Here is a 23204-nt window from a genome sequence, read left to right as displayed (position 1 = left end):
ACCTTGTGACCCCACATAACCATCGTGTCCATTCCGCAGATACCAATGGGCGCTGGATTGTATTGGTTTATGATTTGAGATTTTTTTTTGCAAAAGTACGATTAAATTCTTCATGTAAAGCCCAATGTCAACCATTTAAAATAATTATAGGCTACTGTTTTTTCTGTGAAGTTTGCAGGACGACAGCACAATTTAAATAGAATTCAATATAAAACTCGTATTAAAATGCTTTATCAGCTGTCTCTGAGTCCCTACTATCCCATTCTTTTAGCAATCTTTGTCATTTTAATAAAAATAAGACAGTGAAAGTAGTATTCTATTTTTAATGAAACCAAATAGGCCTATAGATTTGAGTTGCTTCCTGATTTGTTTTGAAAAAATCTGAATCATTACAAAATATATAAACCAAGGTCTTGACTTTCTAGGCCTTTGTGGACCGTTGCCAAAACGCACTAATCTCAACGAAAAATAGGACCTATTTCTCCACTATAATTGGCACTACAATATTGCTAAGAAAATGTCATTATGAACCACGGCAAAGACGAGGTAAACATATTCCTGCAATTGGTCTATAAATTCGAAATATGGTCAACGTTATTTGAAATTAGGACAACGGGAAACATGCGAACTAAAGCAGCTTCCTAAATAAAATAAAAAAAACATTTCCCCAAAAATATTTCTGAAACCTGTAATTCTATAAAGTACATTTGCAACTTTCATCAGTCCTTTTCACAACCAAGGCAAAAAAGGAATCTTAAAATCAGTTGGTCGAAATCATGACAACCAGAAACAGAGACAATTGCAACAAGTTTACTGGAAAGCATCTCAAAAACAAACTGTGACATCAGGTTGTGATCATCCTGTTACATTGAAAGCATCTGATTTATATGTCCAACACAGATGTCAACAGAAAGACCTTATGTTCTTCGACAAAGACAGCGTCATAAACATCAAGCAGCTTTCCCATTTTTATTAACAGTTTATAAAATCTGGAAACAAGACCGACATCTGCTGGCCTATAGCATTGTAAAGGCTATATAAACTCTTATAGAGGACATTAGGTCAACAAGACATCGATTTGATTCACTTTTTATTAAACCTTCCAAAAAAGTGCTTGATAAACTTTTGCAATGAATAGGGTAAGCTACACCTCAAATTGAAACAACATGACCTGGAACATATAGTTCACACTATAATTGGTTTAGAATTTATCCATATTTGTTTTTCTCACTGACATGTGAAATCAAATGACAAATGCGCCCCCATTATACCTCCTTAACATTTAAAAGGTACTAGCTTGACATAATTATAGCCTGTCTGACAAAGTATATTGTTTGTTTAAAAGCGGATAGTTGAAAACTAAAAGCCATTTGTAAACAAGTAAACGCTGTACACAAGGCATGCAACTCTTTCAAATAGCCTACGGGTGGTGATTAGCTTCAAATGGACTTCCTTTAATTTTGGTCATTACATTTACTAGACTTCCAACTATAATTAATATATATATATATATATATATATATATACATACACACATCTGCACATACAATCCTGTAATTTGCTTTTATACATTACATAAAAAATCTGAATGATAAATGACACTATAAAGTACGGACTTTTCAAAATAATTTGGTACAAGATTGACAGAGCTGAAGAGAATTAAAATCAGAGGAAATCATCTTTTATCTTTGAAAAATCCTTGATCTGTGCTACTCTCCCTGATAGTCACTGTCAAAAAGTTTGTGGTCACATCAGTCACAAGAACCTTCTCCACGTTGTTCAAGCAAGGCTTCCAAGTCACCTCATCCGTATGGCCTAGGATCCGCGACACAGGGATTTTGGCGATGAGTGAAGGCTTCCCCCTCTGTGGATGGTCTTCGCTGGGTTGATGCACATTCTTTTTGGATAGGTGCTTTAGTTGGGGAGGGGATAAGTAGTTTGAGGGGCACTCTTTAGTCCTGCAGGCCTGGGAGTCTGAGCCTATTCTGTGTGAGTGCAACATGCCCCTGTCTGGGCCGCAGTGCTGCTGTGTGCTCCCACTAGCCACGGGCCTAATTTGCTTGTGGGGATAACCACCCAGCTCCTCCTGGTGCCTGTGGGCTAGTTTAATCCCCCTCATCTCAGACCCCCTCTCTTCACCACCGGACAGGCCCAGCTTGGCCAATTTGAGTGGGCCGTATGTCGCCTGCTCCTCTGCCCTCCTCTTTGGGGGCGACAGGGCGGCGGGGGGAGAGTTGAAGGGATTGTCCTTAAATCGCAGCTTGGGTTTGGGCCCTCTCTTCTTGGGGACAATCACAAAGTCATTGGGGCCTGGGGGCCTCTGGAGGACTGGTTGACGGTGCTCTCGGACCGGTTCTGGGGGCCTGACCCGCACACTCTCGCCCCTGTTGACAGTGCTGGGTGGGAAAATGGTGGGGACCACGGCCCTCAGCCCCTCTCGCGCTCTGGGGGTGATGACAGGCTCTGGGGTCGGGTAGGTGACGCGTATCCCCCGGACTGCATCGCTCCTGAACTCGTACAATTTGGCTTTAGCTTTAGCTTGTGCCTAAACGGGGAAGGAAACCAGAGAAGAAACATTTTTGAACGGGGGAAAATCTTATCAACAAAGATGGAAAATTGAAAGTAGGCTATTGCCGATGGCAATATGGGAAATGTTTTTCCACTTCTCCAATTTCAGTGGGTATAATGTTCTCTTTCATAAAGACGAATTTAAAATGTCAGTTGAGGACACTCTTTATTTGTCATTAAAGATATATACTAAGAGTATGCCAGCCGCTTTATAATGGCTTAATAAATGTGCACTTGCAATTAGCAAAACAATTTTATAACAAAGAGTATAATTGCAACAATACATGTACACAATTATAAATGAAGACAGTAGACAAAATCTTTACTTGTCATTATATCCCCTGAAGAATTTACAGGCTACACCAGTTGGCTAGCACTTTTACACTTACACAATAGTTACTTGTTAGACATGTCTTTGCAGCTCAGTTTGAAAACAGCCATCAGATGCTGGTATTAAGCAATTGTCATAGTCGGCTCTCGTGAAAAGACACGCGCATTCGTTTGATGACGTCTTCAGATTTTAAGATTTAATTTAAAACCAGTCCCATGCAAACTTTTGGTCTTAGCTGTAATGATTGCTTTACTGATGATTACACGTCAAAACGTGCTAACTTTTAACCGTGCCGAATAATCGATGCACACCCGAATAGACGATACCCTCGCTTTTATAAGCACATTTTATATTCCACACGTGTAGGCCTAAATTGAGTTCATTTCGAAATATAAACAATTAACCTGGCATGTTTATTGATCAATTTGGCTACCTGTCAATCCAACCAATTTACCATGATTCGGTTTTAAAAAAAACGTAAAGGTCTATTAGTACCAGCCTAACTAATTAGTCTCCCTAAATACACATTCACACCTACACAAATACACATCTAGCACTAAATATAATGTGCCTTAATACCGGTAGAAAACAAGGCGATTCTCATGGGAAAACTTGGGATCCTTCAAACTTGCATATTTACATTAGTGCAACAACTGCTATATATTAACCAGATGAAGAACCTGTGGATACACAGTGGGTGGAGACTGTGGTCTGTTTACATGCCACATGCTAGAAATCGTGTCCAACCATGCAGCCCTAAATTCAGTAGATTCCACAGTATCATTGCGTGTTGGATGGATTATTTTCAACAATGCATGCATATCAACATAGCTACCTTTAGCAGGAATGTCTTCGGTTTCGGGCCTCTCTTTTTGGGCCCAAATAGTTCCCTTTCGCGCTCCCTGGAACAGCAAGACACCCATTTTGAGTATCAAGAGAGTGAAGTGCAATAGGCGACTTGCGTGACGGATGCATTTTATTTTGCTGTGCAGCTAACATTGCATGCAATGAATGTACAACATGAACAGGCCCATATCCATACAATTTACCTCTCTTCGAATGCGACGAAGAGGCGGGAGTCCAATATATTTTCCTCCGGTTCCCAAGTGCTAAATCTATGGAGAAAAATACAATTGACAGAGGTTAGTTTTCCACTACATTGGGAAAGCAAGCGAAGATACGGGCTAACGTTAGCTAGCTTGCTAACACTGCCAGCGTGCTGCGCTGACTTTGTCACTAGCAGATGCCACCTAGCTAGCAAGCGAACACTACAGCTAGCAGCCAGCAACATCCATGTAGAAGCAAGGTTCTCTAGCATTAAATTCAACGCAACTTACTTCGGTGACCAGCCCTTCCATTTCACAAGGTATTCCATTCGACCCTGCGTGTCATCAGAAATAGAAAAATAACGTTTCGTTAGGGAACTGCAGTAGCGCATCAAAGTATATTATGCACGTTAGGGAAATGTGTTTCACATACTCTCCTTATTCGCCGTTTGATGATAGATTCGGCTGCGAAAACCCGTTCCCCAACTGCAGACAGCTCCATGTTTACTTCAATCCAGCTACCGTTAGCTAAAGCTTGGTGGTGAACGCTAGATATTTTTCTCCCCTGTCTCGCGGAGTGAATTCCAGACAGCCCATAATACTCCTGCACAGAAAAGACGTCATCAAAAAAATATGTGTTGCCTAGGAACCGCAGTCGGTGGAACCATTTAGAGTAAGCCCATTGGGTTACCCGTTGCTACGTGCCCGCGGTTGCTAGGTGAGTAGGAGGAGCGTCCACTTCTGGAAATTCTTAAGGGGAAAATGGTGGCATTAGCGCGGTGGATCAATTACTCGGATTATTCGGAGATCTTTAAAAACATATGTCGCCAGATATATAACGCAGAACATGTGCTGAATGAAAATAAATGAACAATGGGAGCAACGCTCCTCAAATGTAATACGCCAAAGAGGTGAAGGAAAGCAGATTGAATGTGTGCACATTTCAGTTATCAACTGAACTGTCACACAATATTTCAGTTTAAAGTGCTCCTAATCAATAGTTTACAGTCATGGTAAGGTAAATTGTATGAAGAGACTAGGGGACAATATAGGCCTAAAGGAAATGCCCTATGTCTAAATAGAACATAGACTATAGATCACATTCATGTGCAATAGTTTATCCTTATTCTAGTTCTCTTGATCCCTACAGTTTTGTATTTTTCTCTCGCAATAAATGGTGTCAATTATAGTCTCCATTCAGTAGGATATTCGTTTAAACCTAAGCTACAGTTTCCATACACGTTTGACTTCATTCAACGAACACAATCGAAGATGTCTAAATGTGGGGATCAGAGAACACATTCCACCTTTAGCTTAGCCGTAAGTATTTACCTAATTTATAGCCTTTAAAGTGTTTGAGTAGGCTATTGCCATCAAATTGTTAGGTAGGACCTCAAATAAAATGAATTAACCTGAACTTAAACTTTAGACCAATCGGGAAAATATTGTAATTATAGCCTATTAAAAGTTGAGCGAAACAGACATTGGCCAATATTTTGAGTTAGGGTATGGAAGTAGGCCTATGCAGTCTAATTAGTTGAGTAGGGCTAGGCTTCATATAGAAAAACAAAAGCTTAGAATAGAGCTTGTAGGCCATTGCATGGGCCTCAATTAAGCAAAAATATTTTCAACTCACAACACCAAGTGATCATAGCACAACCACTCAACAAGGGATATATTTAGGTCTATAATTTCCACGAACCCGTCACTTAAAACTAACCATAAAATCTCGTGAGTTGCGGTCTCTAATAATTCAGCCTTGGAAAATGAGTTCGCTGACTTGAAATAAGTGCTTTAAATAATTTGCTTACTTTCATTACGATCTGCTCAAATAATTAGACACATGTGTGATAAATCCTGTTGTTTACACAGCATAAATCAGTCAGCCAGGCCTACTGCGTTTATCCACGTTAGAGCAACAACTGAAGGAGTATGTGGAATATATAGGCCATATGTACAAGAAAGACAGGTTTGTCAGACAAAATAGATAAAATAATAATAATAATAATATCCTTGTATTTATCGTTATTGTTAATTGGATAGGCCTACATATTTATTTTAATTGTTTATTTATTAATACTAATAATAATGATAATATTATTATTATTGTTATTATCTGTATTATCATTACTATTTCAATATTATTTCTCTAAAATAAAATTAATATGGCATTATAGCACAGATTCAACTGAAAAGCTTCATGAGACTTGTCGGATCGGAAAAGGTCCATTTCAATAATGTCCCGCGTGTTGGATTATTGTCAAACTTTCCATTCGATTTTTTTTTTGTCGGAGCATTAATTTGTCTAAATATAAATTTTCAGTGCATTCAACTAAAGGTTAAACTCACGACACCAATTGATTGGCGGCAGGTAGCCTAGTGGTTAGAAGCGAGCAAGCAACCGGAGGGTTGCCAGTTAGAATCCCGGGTCTGGTGGGAAGTGAGCTGGCAACCGGAGGTTTGCTGGTAGGCCTATCAAATCCTAGATTCCATTGCCTGTTGTTGTGTCCTTGAGCAAGGCACTTAACCTCTCACAACAATAGCTCCCCGGGCGCCCAGTTGTGGCAGCCCCCTGCACCTTTCCACAAAAGCTGTAGGCTTATATGAACGGTTTGGGTTAAAAGTAGAAATCACATTTCGGTTGGACCTTGTGTGCAATTGACCGATAAACTGATTTTCTTAATCTGACAGCTATTTGGCTGATCACACATCTACAAATCATTCGCAAATATATTTAAAAATAACATATCCGTATGCTCTTGAAACTTGATATTAATTCAGACCTCATCACCAAGTTCCCTTAAAGAAAACAGACTCTAAAAGTTCAGATTGATTTTCAAACAAGATTACAGACCTACATTATGAACTAAATTCCACGAACAAAAAGGCATTCATTTAACACAAACATCCTTCCATTTAAGAATATAGGCTCATACGAATGATGATTTCCTAATTAGGTTGAACTATGCCAAGTCATATAAATACAACTATATCAGATAGGCGAATCAATCGGATAATATTGCTGTTAAGGCCAACACATGAATTGAGATGGACGCACAACCATTTGACAAAAAGTATATTGATTAAAATATGTCTCAGATGTCGGCCTTTATTATGGTCAAAGTTTATTTGCACATGCGAAGAGCAACAAAGTTTTCTACAACTTTGGTATTGGCATTGTCTCCTTTCAATACGTTTGCATTGTCAAAGCATGGCTTTTACTCTCTGGGATCATTTGGCCCCCGTGAGCAACTCTTTTAGGAGAAAACTCATATAAGCCTATGATAACATTGTTTCCCTGATAGACCCAGCCATAATCTATTTCAAATCATCTGATCTCGACTAATAAGCAATACTTAAATACCATTTTCCGATTCCTCGACAAGAATGGAGAGAAGAGGCAGGCCTTATATATAATTGAATAACCTAACTGAGATAGACTAATGGTTGTTTCAGTGTAGCATGCATGCCGATTTAAATGTATAGCGGGCCACCCTAAAGCTTAGAGACATGCAGGTCCATACAGTCCATACACAAAGTGAATCTCAAACGCTGACTTCATGCCTAAACCACGAAACAGACTCTTCATTGCTTAATTACACGCCTATAGGTCAATCTTGATCCATTGGAAATCACAATAGGCTAATGGCAATATTGCGCTGACAGGCTGCAATGGATAAACTACAATGGATATGGTTGAAACAAAGGACCCCCTCTTTGCCAATCATTGCATGTTATTGCATTGTTTGTTATGATATCAATTAGGCCCATGACGGCACCCATGCAGACATATCAACATCTCGTCAATTACAAGTAATTTCCTAATGTAAATGCTCTCAAAATCCCTGTTGAAATAGCAGAAGTACAGGACAAAGACATGCAGAAAATAGGCTAGATGGGATATTGTACCGTCCCTCGTGTTATTATTCGTCATATGCATTTACATTAGGTTTTCATTTTGTCTCATGCATTTTTCCACAAGCAAACATGATGCCAGTAATACATTTTGTGCATCGCTTTACCGGAGGAAGACGGGCTGCGGGACTCCTTTTATGGGGTAAGCATTGGTCTCCGCGCGACTGCAGTGCAGCCGTGGTTGCAGCCATATATGGGTGCATGGTCGACCTGTTAGAAGATTATTGGTTCGCTCGTATCTGGGCAACCGCCATTACCTATCGTTCAGAAAAGCAAAAAACGAACCTCATGCAAAGGCAAGGACATCATGCACAAAGTGAAGAACGAATTTTAATTTCTTCTCTCCTATGCAGACACGCGAACACATAATTGCCACAAGCGCGCACGCACGCACTCACTCACTCTCTCTCTCACACACACACACGCACACAGAAACACAGTTATCATGTATTTCAAGTCCTCTGTGCTTATTAATTATTTTTTTGTGAAATTTGCATAACAACACAACTTCTTGGGGCTAGTTGTCTAAAAGCTTGGCCAACATCTGTCACATTTTGCATCGGACATAATTAAAATGTCACCTTTATTTTCATCCAGTTGGTCATTAAAGGAAGTCACATCTATAACCAAGACCTTCAAGCTATTTTCATTAGGCCTCTAACCGAGATCACATTGCCGTGCACACAATATTGCCAACACAAAAGTTAAAGGTTACACTTTTTGCTGATAAGGAGGAGGGATGTGGAATGTGTGCGCAGAGGGAGAGAAAGAGGCATCGGCAACTTCTGTTTGTTTCGATAGAGCTTAATTGTATAAATTACAGGGCCAGCCAAGGTATCTGTGAAAGGTATCTGTGGAAAGAAACAATAGTACAACATTAAATCCACAAGACCCAACGCGTTACTATAGACTAGCATATTCATAATGTCAAACGTTTCCAAACATAATTTAGAATAATATAATTCCCATAGGAACAATTCACAGAGAATGGAATGTATAGGCCTAAATGAAGTAACATTGGTTGCAAAAACAACAAAGTTGTGAACATTCTGAGATGACTGAAATAGACTGCCAAAAGAGATCACCGCTCGCGCGGATAGGGCTGTAGAATTAGAACACTATTATACAATATATCTCTATGGTTGGAGGCAACAAGAATAGAATGTATCTAATAATGTAATATAATAAAGCAAACGCTAATAGTTTTGTTATATTGCCACAGAGCCGACACTTAACAAAAATGGGTTGGGTTTGTTCCGTTGGCAGGCTGGTAACATTTTTTACTTATGGTCTCCAGACAGTTAGGCTACAGACATTAATCTTATAACATTAAGATATCTAATTTATTTAATTTATATCGGTTTCGGTGGTGTCACATGCGCCCATTTTAAAACCTCGATAAAAAAATAAGCTGGATAGACTTAAAGAGACAGCCATTTTCTCTCTCGTTCTCTGCGCGTTAAGGTGTCGATAGCAGTTTTTTGTTTTATTCGGGGGCTCCGCGGCAATGGAATGAAATAAAATGGTCGAGAGTAAAAGCTTCTGCTCTGCGGTTGTGGTTTGTCAAGGCGATGGGTTTTTGCGACACATCATCCCTGAAGTTTCGCAATGAGGCGTAGGGGCTAAGGGCAACTTTTGCTCTCGACTGTGCAGCTGCCACGACTCAATTTACAGTCAGTCCGCCATGTTGATGATAATTTAACTGGAATTCTTCACACTCTTTACACTGTCCCTAGTTGCGTTTGTAAATCTACTATATCAAAAAACTGCATGACAAATAGGGGAAGACAGATGATAAATCGGCCACAGGTTGACCTCATTTGTCATATTTTCCCACATAAATTAGACTCTCATTTTGACAAATGCAGGGCATAGCTACAATATAAGCCAAAATGTCAACATTTGTTTGCCAACACTGTCAAATAAGTAGGGTACACAGAAACATTGGCTTTATAGACAACAAAACAACATTTGAATCATGCATGAACAAACAACCGGGAAATAAATACACAGCAACAGCCGATGGATTTATGAATGAGAAAACGTTCAGTGCCATTGTAAAATAACAAACAATTCCATCACTCCAATCCAGTATGAAACATTTTCCTATAATACATAGATTTCCTCTCAATCTCCAATTTAGCAAATGTGTGTGTATGTGTGTGTGTGTGCAGGTTAGAGAGAGGACATGCTTTACTTCAAACAAATTGGACCAAAAAGTATACGGACTTTAATGGAACTTGTTTTTAGGGCAGGGACACACGTTTTCCTTTTCGGGAAAAAATTAATGTCAAAGGTGCATGCGAAATCATTGCAGCAATCTCTGCAATTCGGAAAAAATGATTAGGCCAACAAAACATGCCATATAAACCCGGTCACTTTTTAACTAGATACTCTGCTCTTTACAATTTGGTACCACATTGTCCATATAACTTCAAAATGTTTCAAAATAATTTATGAGAATGGATTGGCGGGGGAGAAGAGTTGGCATGGGGAGGCAGATCAAGTTGGCTAGTTGAAGAGCGAGATATTTGCAGCGGTATTATTTTTTGGCCCTATTAATTCCCATTATTGTGGGCAACGACTGATTTGTGAAAATGTGGCTTTTTTCGGGTCATGTAGCCTTCTTAGGCCTACATCTGATCAGCTAAACATTGTCACCCCCACTTAGATTGTGTAAGCTATATGAGCGGAGCCTATAGATTTAATTGTCTCTGCATAGTTTCCAAAGTTAAGTTCATTTATGAGCAATTATAGGAGGCATATCAATTTATTCCTTCAATATAAATGGTTTAATGACGCATCATGGTAAATCATCTCGATGGAAATCGGTCTGCAGCCTATAATTCTATAGCAATTTTAATGCTTCAATAATGCCACCCAGTGAATGTTTTTCGGGGGAGATTCTTGTGCCAACTTCTACAAGTAGACTACAAGCCTGTGGAGCCACCCGATTGAAACAAAACTAATTAATATGCTTGCAAATAAGCCTACATAGGCGAAAAAGGCCTCGTTGGCCTTACAGGTGTTGATTAATAGGCTTTCTATAGACAAACAGTTTGTTTGCATACAGACAAACAGTTTTGTTGGACAGGTTCATACACATTGGGAATGAAACCATATGCATCCAAGGTGGATTTCATAGGCCTAGGCTAGAAACTCAGTAATTTCCTCACATGTGAACAACAACCATGGATTATGGGGTTGTACCCTGGAATAAGGTAGCTGACTAAACTCAACTCCACGACAAAGGAAGTCTCTGATTAACTCCAGCAACAGAGTTGAGTAGAGACCAGGCTTTGTGGACTTCAGATCTGACTACTTCCATTTGCCCAAGGTCGATACAAAATGTTTGCAAAATTATAAAACATTTACCTTGTACCTGTGTTTGTCCTCTGTCGTTGCATGCCTTTCTTTGTTTGCTGAAATCCATACTTTTTCAATGAACATGAATCATATACAACCGCAGACATTTTGCTCATTGCTGTTGCTCTGAGATGGGAACTCAGCACAAATGTGCATGCGCTAATTGAATCCCAACAAGGAAACAGTCAGTGGTTGTATTTGATTAACATTTTATTTAAAAAAGTATGGATTTCAGCAAACAAAGAAAGGCATGCAACGACAGAGGACAACCACAGGTACAAGGTAAGCGTTTCATAATGAAAACATGTTGAAGTATTGACATTGGGTGAATAAAGTGGAGTTGGTGGAGTTCATCAGAAACAAGCTTCACAATAGAGTTGAGTTTAGTCAGCTTGGAATATGGAATTAGATAAGATACTGTCCTTCAACATATATATATATATATATATATATTTTAATAAACTGACCATGGATGAGATGTCATCTGAAACTAGGAGGGCTTATTGTAAAAGAGCAGTTAGGTAACTGTGATTGTCCTTAGGCCTACATGCATTTGCCCCAACGTCTTTGACACGTCTTAAAGCACTATTGCATAATGAGTGTGACCAACACATGTCTACGGAGTTGTCTAGATTTGCTGCTAACCTTTGTGCTCGGCCTCCGACTGCAAAGCACTACAGAGGGTAGTGCGAACAGCCCAGTACATCACTGGGGCCAAGCTTCCAGGACCTCTATACCAGGCAATGTCAGAGGAAGGCCCTAAAAATGGTCAAAGACTCCAGCCACCCTAGTCATAGACTGTTTTCTCTGATACCGCACAGCAAGCAATACCAGAGCACCACGTCTAGGTCCAAGAGGCTCCTAAACAGCTTCTACCCCCAAGCCATAAGACTCCTGAACATCTAATCAAATGGCTACCCAGACTCTTTGCATTGCCCCCCCCCTCCTTTACACCTCTGCTACTCTCTGTTGTTATCATCTATACATAGTCACTTTACTAACTCTACCTACATGTACATATTGCCTCAACTAACCAGTGCCCCCGCACACTGACTTTGTACCGGTACCCCCTGTATATTGTCTCGCTATTGTTATTTTACTGCTGCTCTTTAATTACCTGTTACTTTTATTTCTTATCTGTATTTTTTAAACTGCACTGTTGGTTAGGGGCTCGTAAGTAAGCATTTCACTGTAAGGTCTACCTGTTGTATTCGGCACATGTGACTAATACAATTGGATTTGATTTGATCAATAAATCATCTAAATTCAGCAGGCAGGGCCGGCCCTAGGCATAAGTGACACACCCCAAACCTCCCCAATTTTTTGTTTGTTTGATGAATGAATCTAGCCAGGTATCTAAACTCATAGTAACCATGGTCAAATTTTCTGACTAGGCACGCAGGGCATATGCACAGGGGACCTGACCACCAAGGGGTCCCCAATAATATAGTTAGTTGGAAAAAGTACCCAATAAGTCATACTTGAGTAAAAGTATAGATACTTTAATAGAAAATTATTGAAGTAAAAGTGAGTCACTCAGTAAAATACTCCTCAAGTAAGTCTCAAACTATTTCGTTTGAAACATAGTTAAGTATCAAAAATAAATGTAATTGCTCAAATATACTTAAGTGTCAAAAGTATGAATCATTTCATATTCATTATATTAAGCACACCAGACTGCATAATGTTCTTGTTTATTGTAATTTACGGATAGCCAGGGGCACGCTCCAACACTGAAAGATAATTTACAAACGAAGCATGTGTTTCGTGAGTCCGTCAGATCAGAGGCAGTAGGGATGTCCAGGGACCTTCTCTTGATAAGTGTGTGAATTGGACCATTTTCCTGTCCTGCTAATCATTCAAAATGTAACGAGTACTTTTGGGTGTCCGGGAAAAAGTATGGAGTGAAAAGTATATAATTTTCTTTGAATGTAGTGAAGTAAAAGTAAAAGTAGTCAAAAATATAAATAGTCAAGTTAACTACAGATACCCCCCAAAAAATGACTTTAGTACTTTCAATTATTTTTTACTTAAGTACTTTAAATCACTGGTTAGTGACTCTCACTCATCATATTACATCGGAATAAGACATGGCAATAGGCCCTAAAATGTTTTGCCCGCAAGGGGGGGGGGCACCCAACAAAATTTCACTTAGGGCCAGCCCTGCAGCAGGCCCAGGAAGTGAGGTTAGTTCTGCATCTATTTTAACCTCCTGCCTGTGATGAGTGCCAGTGCAAGAAGCAAGCAATGCGGTTTCTACAAGATTGTGTTGCAAGACCGCAGTTCATCGTCTTTTGCTCACCTGAAGACACCCTTGAGACAATTTAGTAGATCTGTATCACCCTAACATCTGATCATGCACAGTCACGTAGCCCATAAAGAAGAGAGATTCGGCACATAACTTTCTTACCATTTTATTCTTGCCAAACACATCAGAAGAAGCCTTTTCAGTTTAGTCTGTTCACATGAACAACAAAGTCCCTCTGAAAGCAGTTACAATGCATATTTGATAAAACCAAGTGCTGAAAAGGGGTTTCAAACAGAACATTGAGAAGGTCCCATGAATTCATGTTTTTTAATGATACCAATATAGGCAATAGACTAGCCTAGGATACCATATACCTTGCCCTTGCAATGAAAACACTGAATGCCATTGAAACATTAACAGTGGTATACGCCCACAAAAGGCCACAGGCCTATCAAACGCATAAGCTTTAGAGTGTAGGCTATGAGAACAGGGATTCATAATTACTTCTGTACTTCTAGTTATAACGGAGAGTGAAGAAAACAGGGTGAATAAAAGAGTAGCCGGACATTTCCTTAAATGCATTGAACAGGAAAGGCCACCTGTGTTAACTGTAGTTTACATTCTGAATATGACATGTAGGCGAAGTCATCATTAGTTCCAACAAAACGGCAGGGATGAATGTGATTGTTAGTTGGCCTACACGACCTTCTAAAAATGAATACTACATAAATCGTTTCCAACTTCCCTTCATGTTTCACATTAATAGTGAATAGCTACAATAAATAGGATCAATTATAAACATAGAGTTGTTTTAAAATGAATAGTATCCATGTTATGGGTCTTGAAGAAAGAACTAGGCCAATGGGACTTGAATTTATATCTAAAATGCCACATTGTTACAGCGCTACAGGGAATGAATGATATCAGTGGGTATTTCACATATTTACAATAATTGAAACCAGTAATATCTATCTTCCTAAACATTTACCCTCAGATAAGAGGCTAAGGCCATCCCCTTCGCAGCAGCCATTCACCCCCCTCAGCCAGCCTACAACAGTGCAAAGTACATGTTAACTCCAAGGTCCTTCATTGACTTGTGCAGTTTGAGCCGGGAGGCCCTGTTTGTTTGCCTCTCCCTGTCGTCTCACGTGGCACGATCTGTCCAAGCAACAGACTTCTACCTTCCTAGTTTGAATCTGTCCATCTTGCAAACACACACACACACACACACACACACACACACACACACACACACACACACACACACACACACACACACACACAGTACCAGTCAAAAGTTTGGACACACCTTCTTATTCTATGGCTTTTCTTTATTTTAACTATTTGCTACATTGTAAAATAATAGTTTAAGATATCAAAACTATTAAATAACACATATGGAATCATGTAGTAACCAAAAAAGTGTTAATCAAATCAAAATATATTTTCTTTTGAGATTCTTCAAGGTAGCCACCCTAGCTTTGCACACTCTTGGCATTCTCTCAACCAGCTTCATGAGGTAGCCACCTGGATTGCATTTCAATTAATAGGTGCGCCTTGTTAAATGTTAATTTGTGGAACTTCTTTCCTTCTTAATGCGTTTGAGCCAATCAGTTGTGTTGTGATAAGGTATGGTTGGTATACAGAAGATAGCCCTATTTGGTAAAAGACCAAGTCCAAATTATGGCAATAACAGCTCAAATGAGCAAAGAGAAATGACAGTCCATCATTACTTTAAGACATGAAGGTCAGCCAAGAACATTGAAAGTTTCTTCAAGTTCAATCGCAAAAACCATCAAGCGCTATGATGAAACTGGCTCTCACAAGGACTGCCACAGGATAGGAAGGCCCAAAGTTACCTCTGCTGCAGAGGATAAGTTCATTAGAGTTACCAGCCTCGAGTAAGACACATTTCAACATCAACTGTTCAGAGGAGACTGTGTGAGTCAGGTCTTCATGGTCAAATTGCTGCAAAGAAACTACTAATAAAGAACACCAATAATAAGAAGAGACTTGCTTGGGCCAAGACACACGAGCAATGGACATTACACCAGTGGAAATCGGCCCTTTGGTCTGATGAGTCCAAATTTGAGATTTTTTATTCCAACTGCCATGTCTTTGTGAGACGCAGAGTAGGTGAACAGATGCTCTCCGCATGTGTGGTTCCTACCGTAAAGCATGGAGGAGGTGTGATGGGGTGGGGGTGCTTTGCTGGTGACAATGTCAGTTATTTATTTAGAATTCAAAGCTACCACAACATTCGGCAGCAATACGCCATCCCATCTGGTTTGCGCTTAGTGGGACTATCATTTGTTTTTGAACAGGACAATGACCCAAAACACACCTCCAGGCTGTGTAAGGGCTATTTGACCAAGAATGATGACCTGGCCTACACAATCACCCGACCTCAACCCAATTGAGATGGGTTGGGATGAGTTGGACCCCAGAGTGGAGGAAAAGCTCAGAATATGTGGGAACATCTTCAAGACTGTTGGAAAATCATTCCTCATGAAGCTGGTTGAGAGAATGCCACGAGTGTGCAAAGCTGTCATCAAAGCAAAAGGTTGGCTACTTTTGATGAATCTAAAATATAATATATAAACACTTTTTTGGGGTTAACATATGATTCCACGTGTGTTATTTCATAGTGTTGACGTCTTCACTATTACTCGACAATGTAGAGAATAGTCAAAAAAATAAAGAAATAAAAACCCTTGAATGAGTAGGTGTGTCCAAATGTTTGCCTGGTACTGTACATGCGCACACACAGCCCGTCATTTTGCAACGTCGCGACACATGAACGCACAGACACACACACACACACACCACACGCAGGCAAATAAACTGAAAGAGGGTGTCATTTACCAATAATCAATACATAGACTTTTTCTTTCTCAATATATAGACCTGAAACAAAGACTGTAAACCAAAACGGATATAAAGCCTTTGTCAAAAGTAAATCATATTTACATGAGTAAGTGCTTTGTCACTGAGCCCTGATACCATGTGTCAAAATAGCATGTACTAAAGTAGTTTGTAACTCAATTAGAAGCCTATATCGTCAAGTATGACAAAAACTCTGGGTCTCATTTAGAGAATTATTACGCCAAAGTTACGTACATGCAAATTATAGGAGGGTTAAGAACCCCAAACAAAATGAATCACAACCCCACTTAATGCAAACTTTAAAGGTTGTTATTTACATTCAAACATCTAAAAATACCAATATGTTCCAACACACATTTGTACAAATTCACACAGTTGCTGTTAATCCCTCGTCCTCAGATCGTCTTTTGTCAGCTTCGTTACACTGTAACGTATTCCTTAAATGTCACCGTGAGACAGTTTGTTGTAATATCCGTGATGACTATATTCCCAAGGAAAGGCTTGAATGAAGCAAAAGGCTGCTCCTCCACAGTCTGTTCTGTTGTGATAGCCAATGGCGGTTTTGTTTGTTCTGTTGTGATAGCCAATGGCGGTTCTGTCTGTTCGGCAGTCTTCTCCTCCTCGGCAGAAGGAGCCACCTGTTGCTCTGTGGGAACTGGAGCCTCCCGTCTGGACCTCACACAGCTGAGGTCCATGGGCTCGTCCTGGTTCGACTCCAGGAAGTCGTATTCCTGCTGGCCATTGTGGCCATTTTGGTCCGTGGAGTTGCTTTGAGGAGGTGAGGACACAGTGCAGGGTATACTGATACTCCGGGAGTTTAGAAACTGTTTACAGCCACCCCGGTCCTCGCCCTTGTCTGCCTCCGAAAGGTGACGTTTGAGGGCTGGAGAAGAGCCCTTTCCTGGCTGAGTCCTATGAACCCCCATCTCAATGGGCCAAGGGGCAAGGTTAGGTTTGTCGGTCAGCTGCAGGAGCTGATCCTCTGTAGCCTCCTTCTGAACCCTGACATTGAAATGTTTATTCTGCTCTGTCGCACTAAGCCCCATTTTGGGCGAGTCGACCTTGTCAGCAGGACACTTAAATACGTTAGATCTGTTAGACCCTTTGTTGCAGTCTTTCGCGAATCCGTTGGTGAGACCCAGTTTCTGGACGAGCCTCATCTTTTCAAGTTGATTTTCTGCTGCATCATCATTATTGTCCGGCTGCGGCTCGCCAAGGGTTTCCACGTCTCCATTTTTAATCCTTGCCGCTTGCATGCCGTTCTCCATGTACTTGCTCATGACAATGACGATGCGTCCGTTCTTGTTTTTGTTCTTGACGATCTTCAGCTTGCTGTCGCTGACACCGTCGGCCTCCAGCAGCGGTGCGTCCTCTTTGGCCGTGGCCTTGCTCTGCTCCGATTCGCCACTGGGGCCGTTGAGATGAGCCGGAAGCTTCTTTAGCTCCATGGTGATATCCTTGACTTTGCTCAGGCAGCCAGAGTCCTTGTCCCGGACCCACTTCTGCTGCAGCGCGGGAGGCAGGTTCCAGCTGTGGTTGGTGGGCAGTTCCGGAGCTTTGGTGGCCTCCCTTGGCTTCATGCACTGGGTGCTGTCGTACATCTTGGGGTCAGGCTGATAGTGGTGATGTTTCTTGCTGTTGAGCTGGTAGTAGAGCTTCTTCTTTCCGTTGGCCTGCTGCTCGGCATCCCTCTCCTTGGCCAGCAGGGGCTGGTACTGGTGGTGCTTCTTGCTGTTCAGCTGGTACTGCTGGGTCTGCGAGCGCACTGTCTGGATGGGGTCCACTTGCTGCCGGTTGTCCTCGTCCAGGGTGGTCTCCTGAAGGCCTGAGAGGACGCTGGATCTCCGGGCAAAGGACGGGACCTGCGGAAAAACACAGCTGTTAGTTAACTGATAGACTTGTTGACATCCCCATCTGACTGATTTTCTCTCTGTAATGAAGGTTGGGAAAATGCTATCATCAAATGGTGTTCCTCTAGATGACCTTTGGGTGAGTCCTGAGCCCTAAACTGGTGTTTAGTTCTAAACTTGTGTTTAGTTCTAAACTCGTGTTTTGTTCTGTGAGGGCCTTTCATACATAATTGTAACATTTATTTGATCAAATGTATCGTAATACAGGAGTTAATTGTCCCCTCCAAAATATGTGAAGACTCACCTGGCCCATCAGGTGCTTTGGCTTTGGCCCTCTTTTGCGATATCCCATAAGCTGCTCGTATCTCTCCCTGTGAAAGGCAGAAACCGCCACCATGTCACTCAAACCATCCACAATAACGGTGATGTACTAACAATAATGAAATAGCGCAATGCAACGCAGTCATTTATGGGGGAAATCCCATGCACCATTTCATCCTAATTGGTGACATGAAACATCAGTGGAATACCCCTCAGTCAAATCCCCCTGTTTACCACTAGATCCTCTAACTGAACCCACGAGACATGAATTACAAACCTCATCATTTATGTAGTGCAGGGCCTACAGGCTTCTATCCGTATTACTCGTTTACCAGGCATTGCTGTATATCAAAGTCCTTCTCATTTCAAATATGGTTTAGGCCCGACTAAATCTGCATTACTCCAAAATCATTTCCACATGCAATTAATAGTTTTTAGTTCAACATTCAATCCATAGAAGGATGGAATAGATTCAGGGCTTGAATTAACTACGCATCTATAGACTATGTAACGGGTGGATAGGTTATTTTCCCTATAGCCCACTGTTTTCCATGCTCACTCTAGAGCAGTAAGTCAATACCCAATGAGGACTGATGTCACCCCCCCCCCCCCCCGCTCCTCCTTGCGCACATCAAATTACGGTGGCGACTCCGTATATTTTCATAGCCTGGTACTCTGCCCGGTGATGCCCCCTGGAGAGTCACGTAATTAGCTACAATAAAAACTCCCCCATTTAGAGACAGAGATAATGGCGAAAACAGACACTGCCCTCCGTCAACATTTTCCCTACTGAGTGACCTGTCTTTTTTAAAAGCTGGTTTGCGGCACACTGCGGGAGAGGATGACAGCAAACCCGACCATAGGCCGAGTCACTGCATGGTTGTAGTTGTGTGCTCACGTCCAGAAAACCCCCACAGGAGGTTTAGCAATTACCGGTTAATAGTAACGCTTGTCCAGCAAACAAGGCATCTTGAAAAGGCACACGGTGTCTTCAAGCGGATGCTTCTACGGTTGTTACAGAGATTTTGCCTATTACTAATTACTATTATTACTAATTACTATTACTAATTACTATTATTACTAATTACTATTACTAATTACTATTACTAATTACTATTACTAATTACTAGTGCCCTTTTTGTCTATCTAATGTTGCTATCAGTGCCTTCCTCATCCAATGCATGCTGAGGTGAAGCGGGGATGGGGGGATAAGACAAAGCATGCAGTCAAGGAATGTTTGGGCCTGGTGTCTGGATAAGCATATAGCCTGTGAAAGATGATAGCCTATTGTGGCATGGGCAAACTAAAATCAATCCATCTATTGTTATAGGCCTAAGAATATCACATAGGGACAATTCAATGTCCAATATGGTCGACCACGAAATTGTAACAGTCATACACAATCTTTACAAAATGTTTTCAATCTGATATGTGTGGTCACTGTGTAGGCCTACTGTTATTATAGGCCTACTGAGATTTTTTTACATTTTTTTTTTTTTTTAAACATTGTGATAGCATCAGGTCATTTTTTTAGGGCTTTGAAAAGTTTTAACATTGCCATAGGAAAATGTAATTCAATTAGGCCACATTTTACACACACCATGAGATAGAAGTGGTGCTCTATGCGCGCACACGCACAGACAAACGCACAGAGCAGTGCCAACCACCTCCATTGACTACGTAAGGTTGTCACGTCAAATCGAGTCTGTCAAACTCACCTGTTTTGGAAAGCGTCAAGCAGCCGCGGGTCGAGAATGTTTTCTTCTGGTTCCCACGTGTTATATCTATTAAGACAGAAAGTGTGTGAGAGAGAGCGCGAGAGAGAGAGAGCGAGAGAGAGAAAGAGAGCGATATTAATATCAACATCAGCAGAGGTCGCCTTCTATCAACCAAACTAACAAGCATATATCAAAAGTGGCCGTCATCCGCTTGATTGCAGACAGAATCCATTGTAAAGTAGCTAGGCAACTTCTGTAATCAGGTAAGCTGTTAACAGTTAGCAGTCAGTCTTGATGAAATAGGCCGACATACGAAACATAAACATTATTGATAAATGTGTAATAAAGTAAGAGCAAAGTGTAGCCTATACTCTGGAAATAGGTCATTATAAAGTGTTAATAATTGCTAGGAAGTATACTTCACAAAGTCAGTACAAGCAAAACAGCAACTTTATGGGAACCATGAGGGCGATTAGGGTAACGTGGGGTAACAAGTCCCCGGAGTAACTGCCCCCCCTACATTTCTCACAGAAACCACTTTGTCACCCGTCTAATCTAAAAAAAAATTAGTCACTCGAACAAAACGATTCTGAGGTAAGGTGATCTAATGATTGTCATTTAGAAAAAACGTACATATATATTCAAATTACGTTTAGACCTACACACTTTTTATAGATGTACCATTAGGGCAATCCAATGCAAGATAATGGTACCTAACTTAGCATGTCCACGTCATCTGCAAATAACCATTGAGTTACACTGTCAGTTTTTTCTATATACTGTAGCATTTGGACATGATTTGGTGTGAAAAGGAAAAGAGGAACCTTACATCGAAACCTCATCATAGTGAGGATATTAATAGTGAGATGTGCAATGCCATTTTGTTTCAATATTTGATTTATTTAACTTAAATAAGATACATAGATTATAGCTTTTAAGAGCTAAGTACTAGAACATGTTATTGGGGGGCTAGTTACCCCACATTACCTTAATTTTCACTTAACACATCAATTAGTGATAGCATCCTAAACGCCATCGATCGAATCAAACATTCTCTTCAACGCGCGCAAAGACGCACCCGCGCGCCACACACACACACACTTGAAAACTTGAAATATTAATTTGCATTACTAAGGTAGTACTAAAGTATGCTATAGTATTTTAAAATGTAACTTACTTTGGAGACCATCCTCGCCACTTGACGAGGTATTCCATCCTCCCCTATACGCAGATGAGAGAACATATTGGTTCATTTGATTATAAGCGGTTCTTTGACATTATAGTCTATCTGCAAAAACACAACAACAACATCATTTACTTCCATCAATTACGCAATATATGGTATAGTGACACCAAAGAACCCTGTTTGTGGATATTGAGCAGTCATATATTTAAAGTGTTTTCAAACCTTTCGATTCCGCTTCTTCTCGATGCTCTCCACCGCAAAGACGTGCTCTCCCGCGGCGGGTAGCTCCATTTTCGATGCAAAGGGAAGGTTTCTCTTCCAATCCCTGTAGAAAATGTCACCCTTCCCGCGTGTGTGCTGTTTTTCCGTCGTTCAAATTGATACGGGAGATTTCCCTTCTCTCCGATCTTCCCTCTCTTTCCCTCTCACTCTATTTGGAATTCGTTGGCAGTAGCAGTGCGATACGTTTTGCTTTGCACACGAGAAGGGGTCGCAGAAAACTGTTAACGCAAAGAGCCATTGACGTGACGTCAGGAGGAGGAGGCGCATTTGGGGGCTGGGGCAGTTTCATGCTTTAGCCCATGGATGTGTAGGGTGAAATGGAACTGCAAGAGGGTACTATGAAAAGTGTAATGTTGTTTTATGATATGTCAAATTGAGAATTGTAACTGAATATTTGCCTTTTACCCATGACATCCAAATCACGAAAAAAGGAATCAAGGCTTCATGACCATTTCCTTTGATCTATTTTAATTAATGTAGCCTATTTGTTAACGTATTCATTAACATTTTCACAAGTGTATGATAGATATTTCTAAAGGACACACCCATGATTTCCTTAAAGGCTGAAACCGATGGATAAATGAAGTGATTGTCATTGGTGTGCGACTCATCATCAAAAGGCCTACTGAAATTCAACGTTGGGGTCCCACACCAAAACAAATATATGCAACAGTTAATTATGGGTATGGTAGGCCCTATGTTGCCCATAACTGAATGATACAATAAATGGTACCTTGAGCATTGAACCACGATAGAAAACCAACATTATGCACACTGATTAAGCTATAGAAGATTGTATTAATCAGTCCCCTATCTAATTGACACATTATACTAATAATAACCATCATCACCCTCATAGGATTGTGATAACTGTAATATGGATTTCCCAGGTTATTTATGATCGTTTTCCAAAGACTTCACACGGGGATCTTTGAAAGAAATTCCATAAACGTGAGCTTTGCTATTCGCCTTAGGGACTTGGCTAACATACCCAATGGCTGAGCAATGCTGCGTCGTGCTGGTAGGCATTTTCCATAAACACCCTCTACCCTCTCCATCCATATGATCTGTCCTTCTTTATACAAGGTCATATATGTAAAGCCATTTTCGAGAGCCAGTGTCGCGGTACGGGGCATCTAGTGAAATTTCTCTGCACATCAAATGGCCCGTGGTTGTGTCAGAGATATGTAGGTCACATCAGTTAGTCTTAAACACGGTTGGCATTTCTTCCACCGCGTTTAGTTCTGCCATGACTTTGACGGGCACCAGCCGCTGCGTTTTGGGCGACAGACGCATGGGCCTACCTCTGGCACATAGAAAAGGCAACATAATGTGTGTTTGCTTTTTTTGCACCTTACAACAGCACAGTTTTTGCCGCTGTGTGTCTTATGCCCGCTGTCTTTTTGAAACATGAAAAAAGGTTGAACATGTTGACAAGTAGGCTATAGTCACCGCACACGCACGGTTGTACACACGCACGGTTGTAC

The 23204-nt window shown here is 40.8% G+C and overlaps 2 protein-coding genes across 2 annotated transcripts; both read right to left on the bottom strand.

Annotated features, from left to right (window-relative positions):
* Positions 1–796: 796 nt before the first annotated feature.
* Positions 797–4536, bottom strand: LOC135522552 (chromobox protein homolog 8-like). Its single transcript, XM_064948926.1, has 5 exons — positions 4379–4536; positions 4237–4280; positions 3949–4014; positions 3735–3801; positions 797–2545 (listed from the first exon to the last, which is right to left on the bottom strand). Exons 1-5 carry the CDS (start codon positions 4445–4447, stop codon positions 1676–1678), a joined length of 1116 nt encoding a protein of 371 aa, XP_064804998.1. The 5' UTR covers positions 4448–4536; the 3' UTR covers positions 797–1675.
* A 9088-nt stretch (positions 4537–13624) lies between these two features.
* On the bottom strand, positions 13625–21958 carry LOC135522545 (E3 SUMO-protein ligase CBX4-like). The gene is made up of 5 exons (XM_064948912.1): positions 21658–21958; positions 21427–21470; positions 20250–20315; positions 18515–18581; positions 13625–18222 (listed from the first exon to the last, which is right to left on the bottom strand). Exons 1-5 carry the CDS (start codon positions 21724–21726, stop codon positions 16780–16782), a joined length of 1689 nt encoding a protein of 562 aa, XP_064804984.1. The 5' UTR covers positions 21727–21958; the 3' UTR covers positions 13625–16779.
* Between the last annotated feature and the right edge of the window lie 1246 nt (positions 21959–23204).

Source organism: Oncorhynchus masou, chromosome 4 (assembly GCF_036934945.1).
Source record: "Oncorhynchus masou masou isolate Uvic2021 chromosome 4, UVic_Omas_1.1, whole genome shotgun sequence".
Taxonomy (NCBI): Eukaryota; Metazoa; Chordata; class Actinopteri; order Salmoniformes; family Salmonidae; genus Oncorhynchus; species Oncorhynchus masou.
The sequence above is the reverse complement of the archived record's forward strand: the minus strand, read 5'-3'. Positions and strand labels throughout refer to the sequence as shown.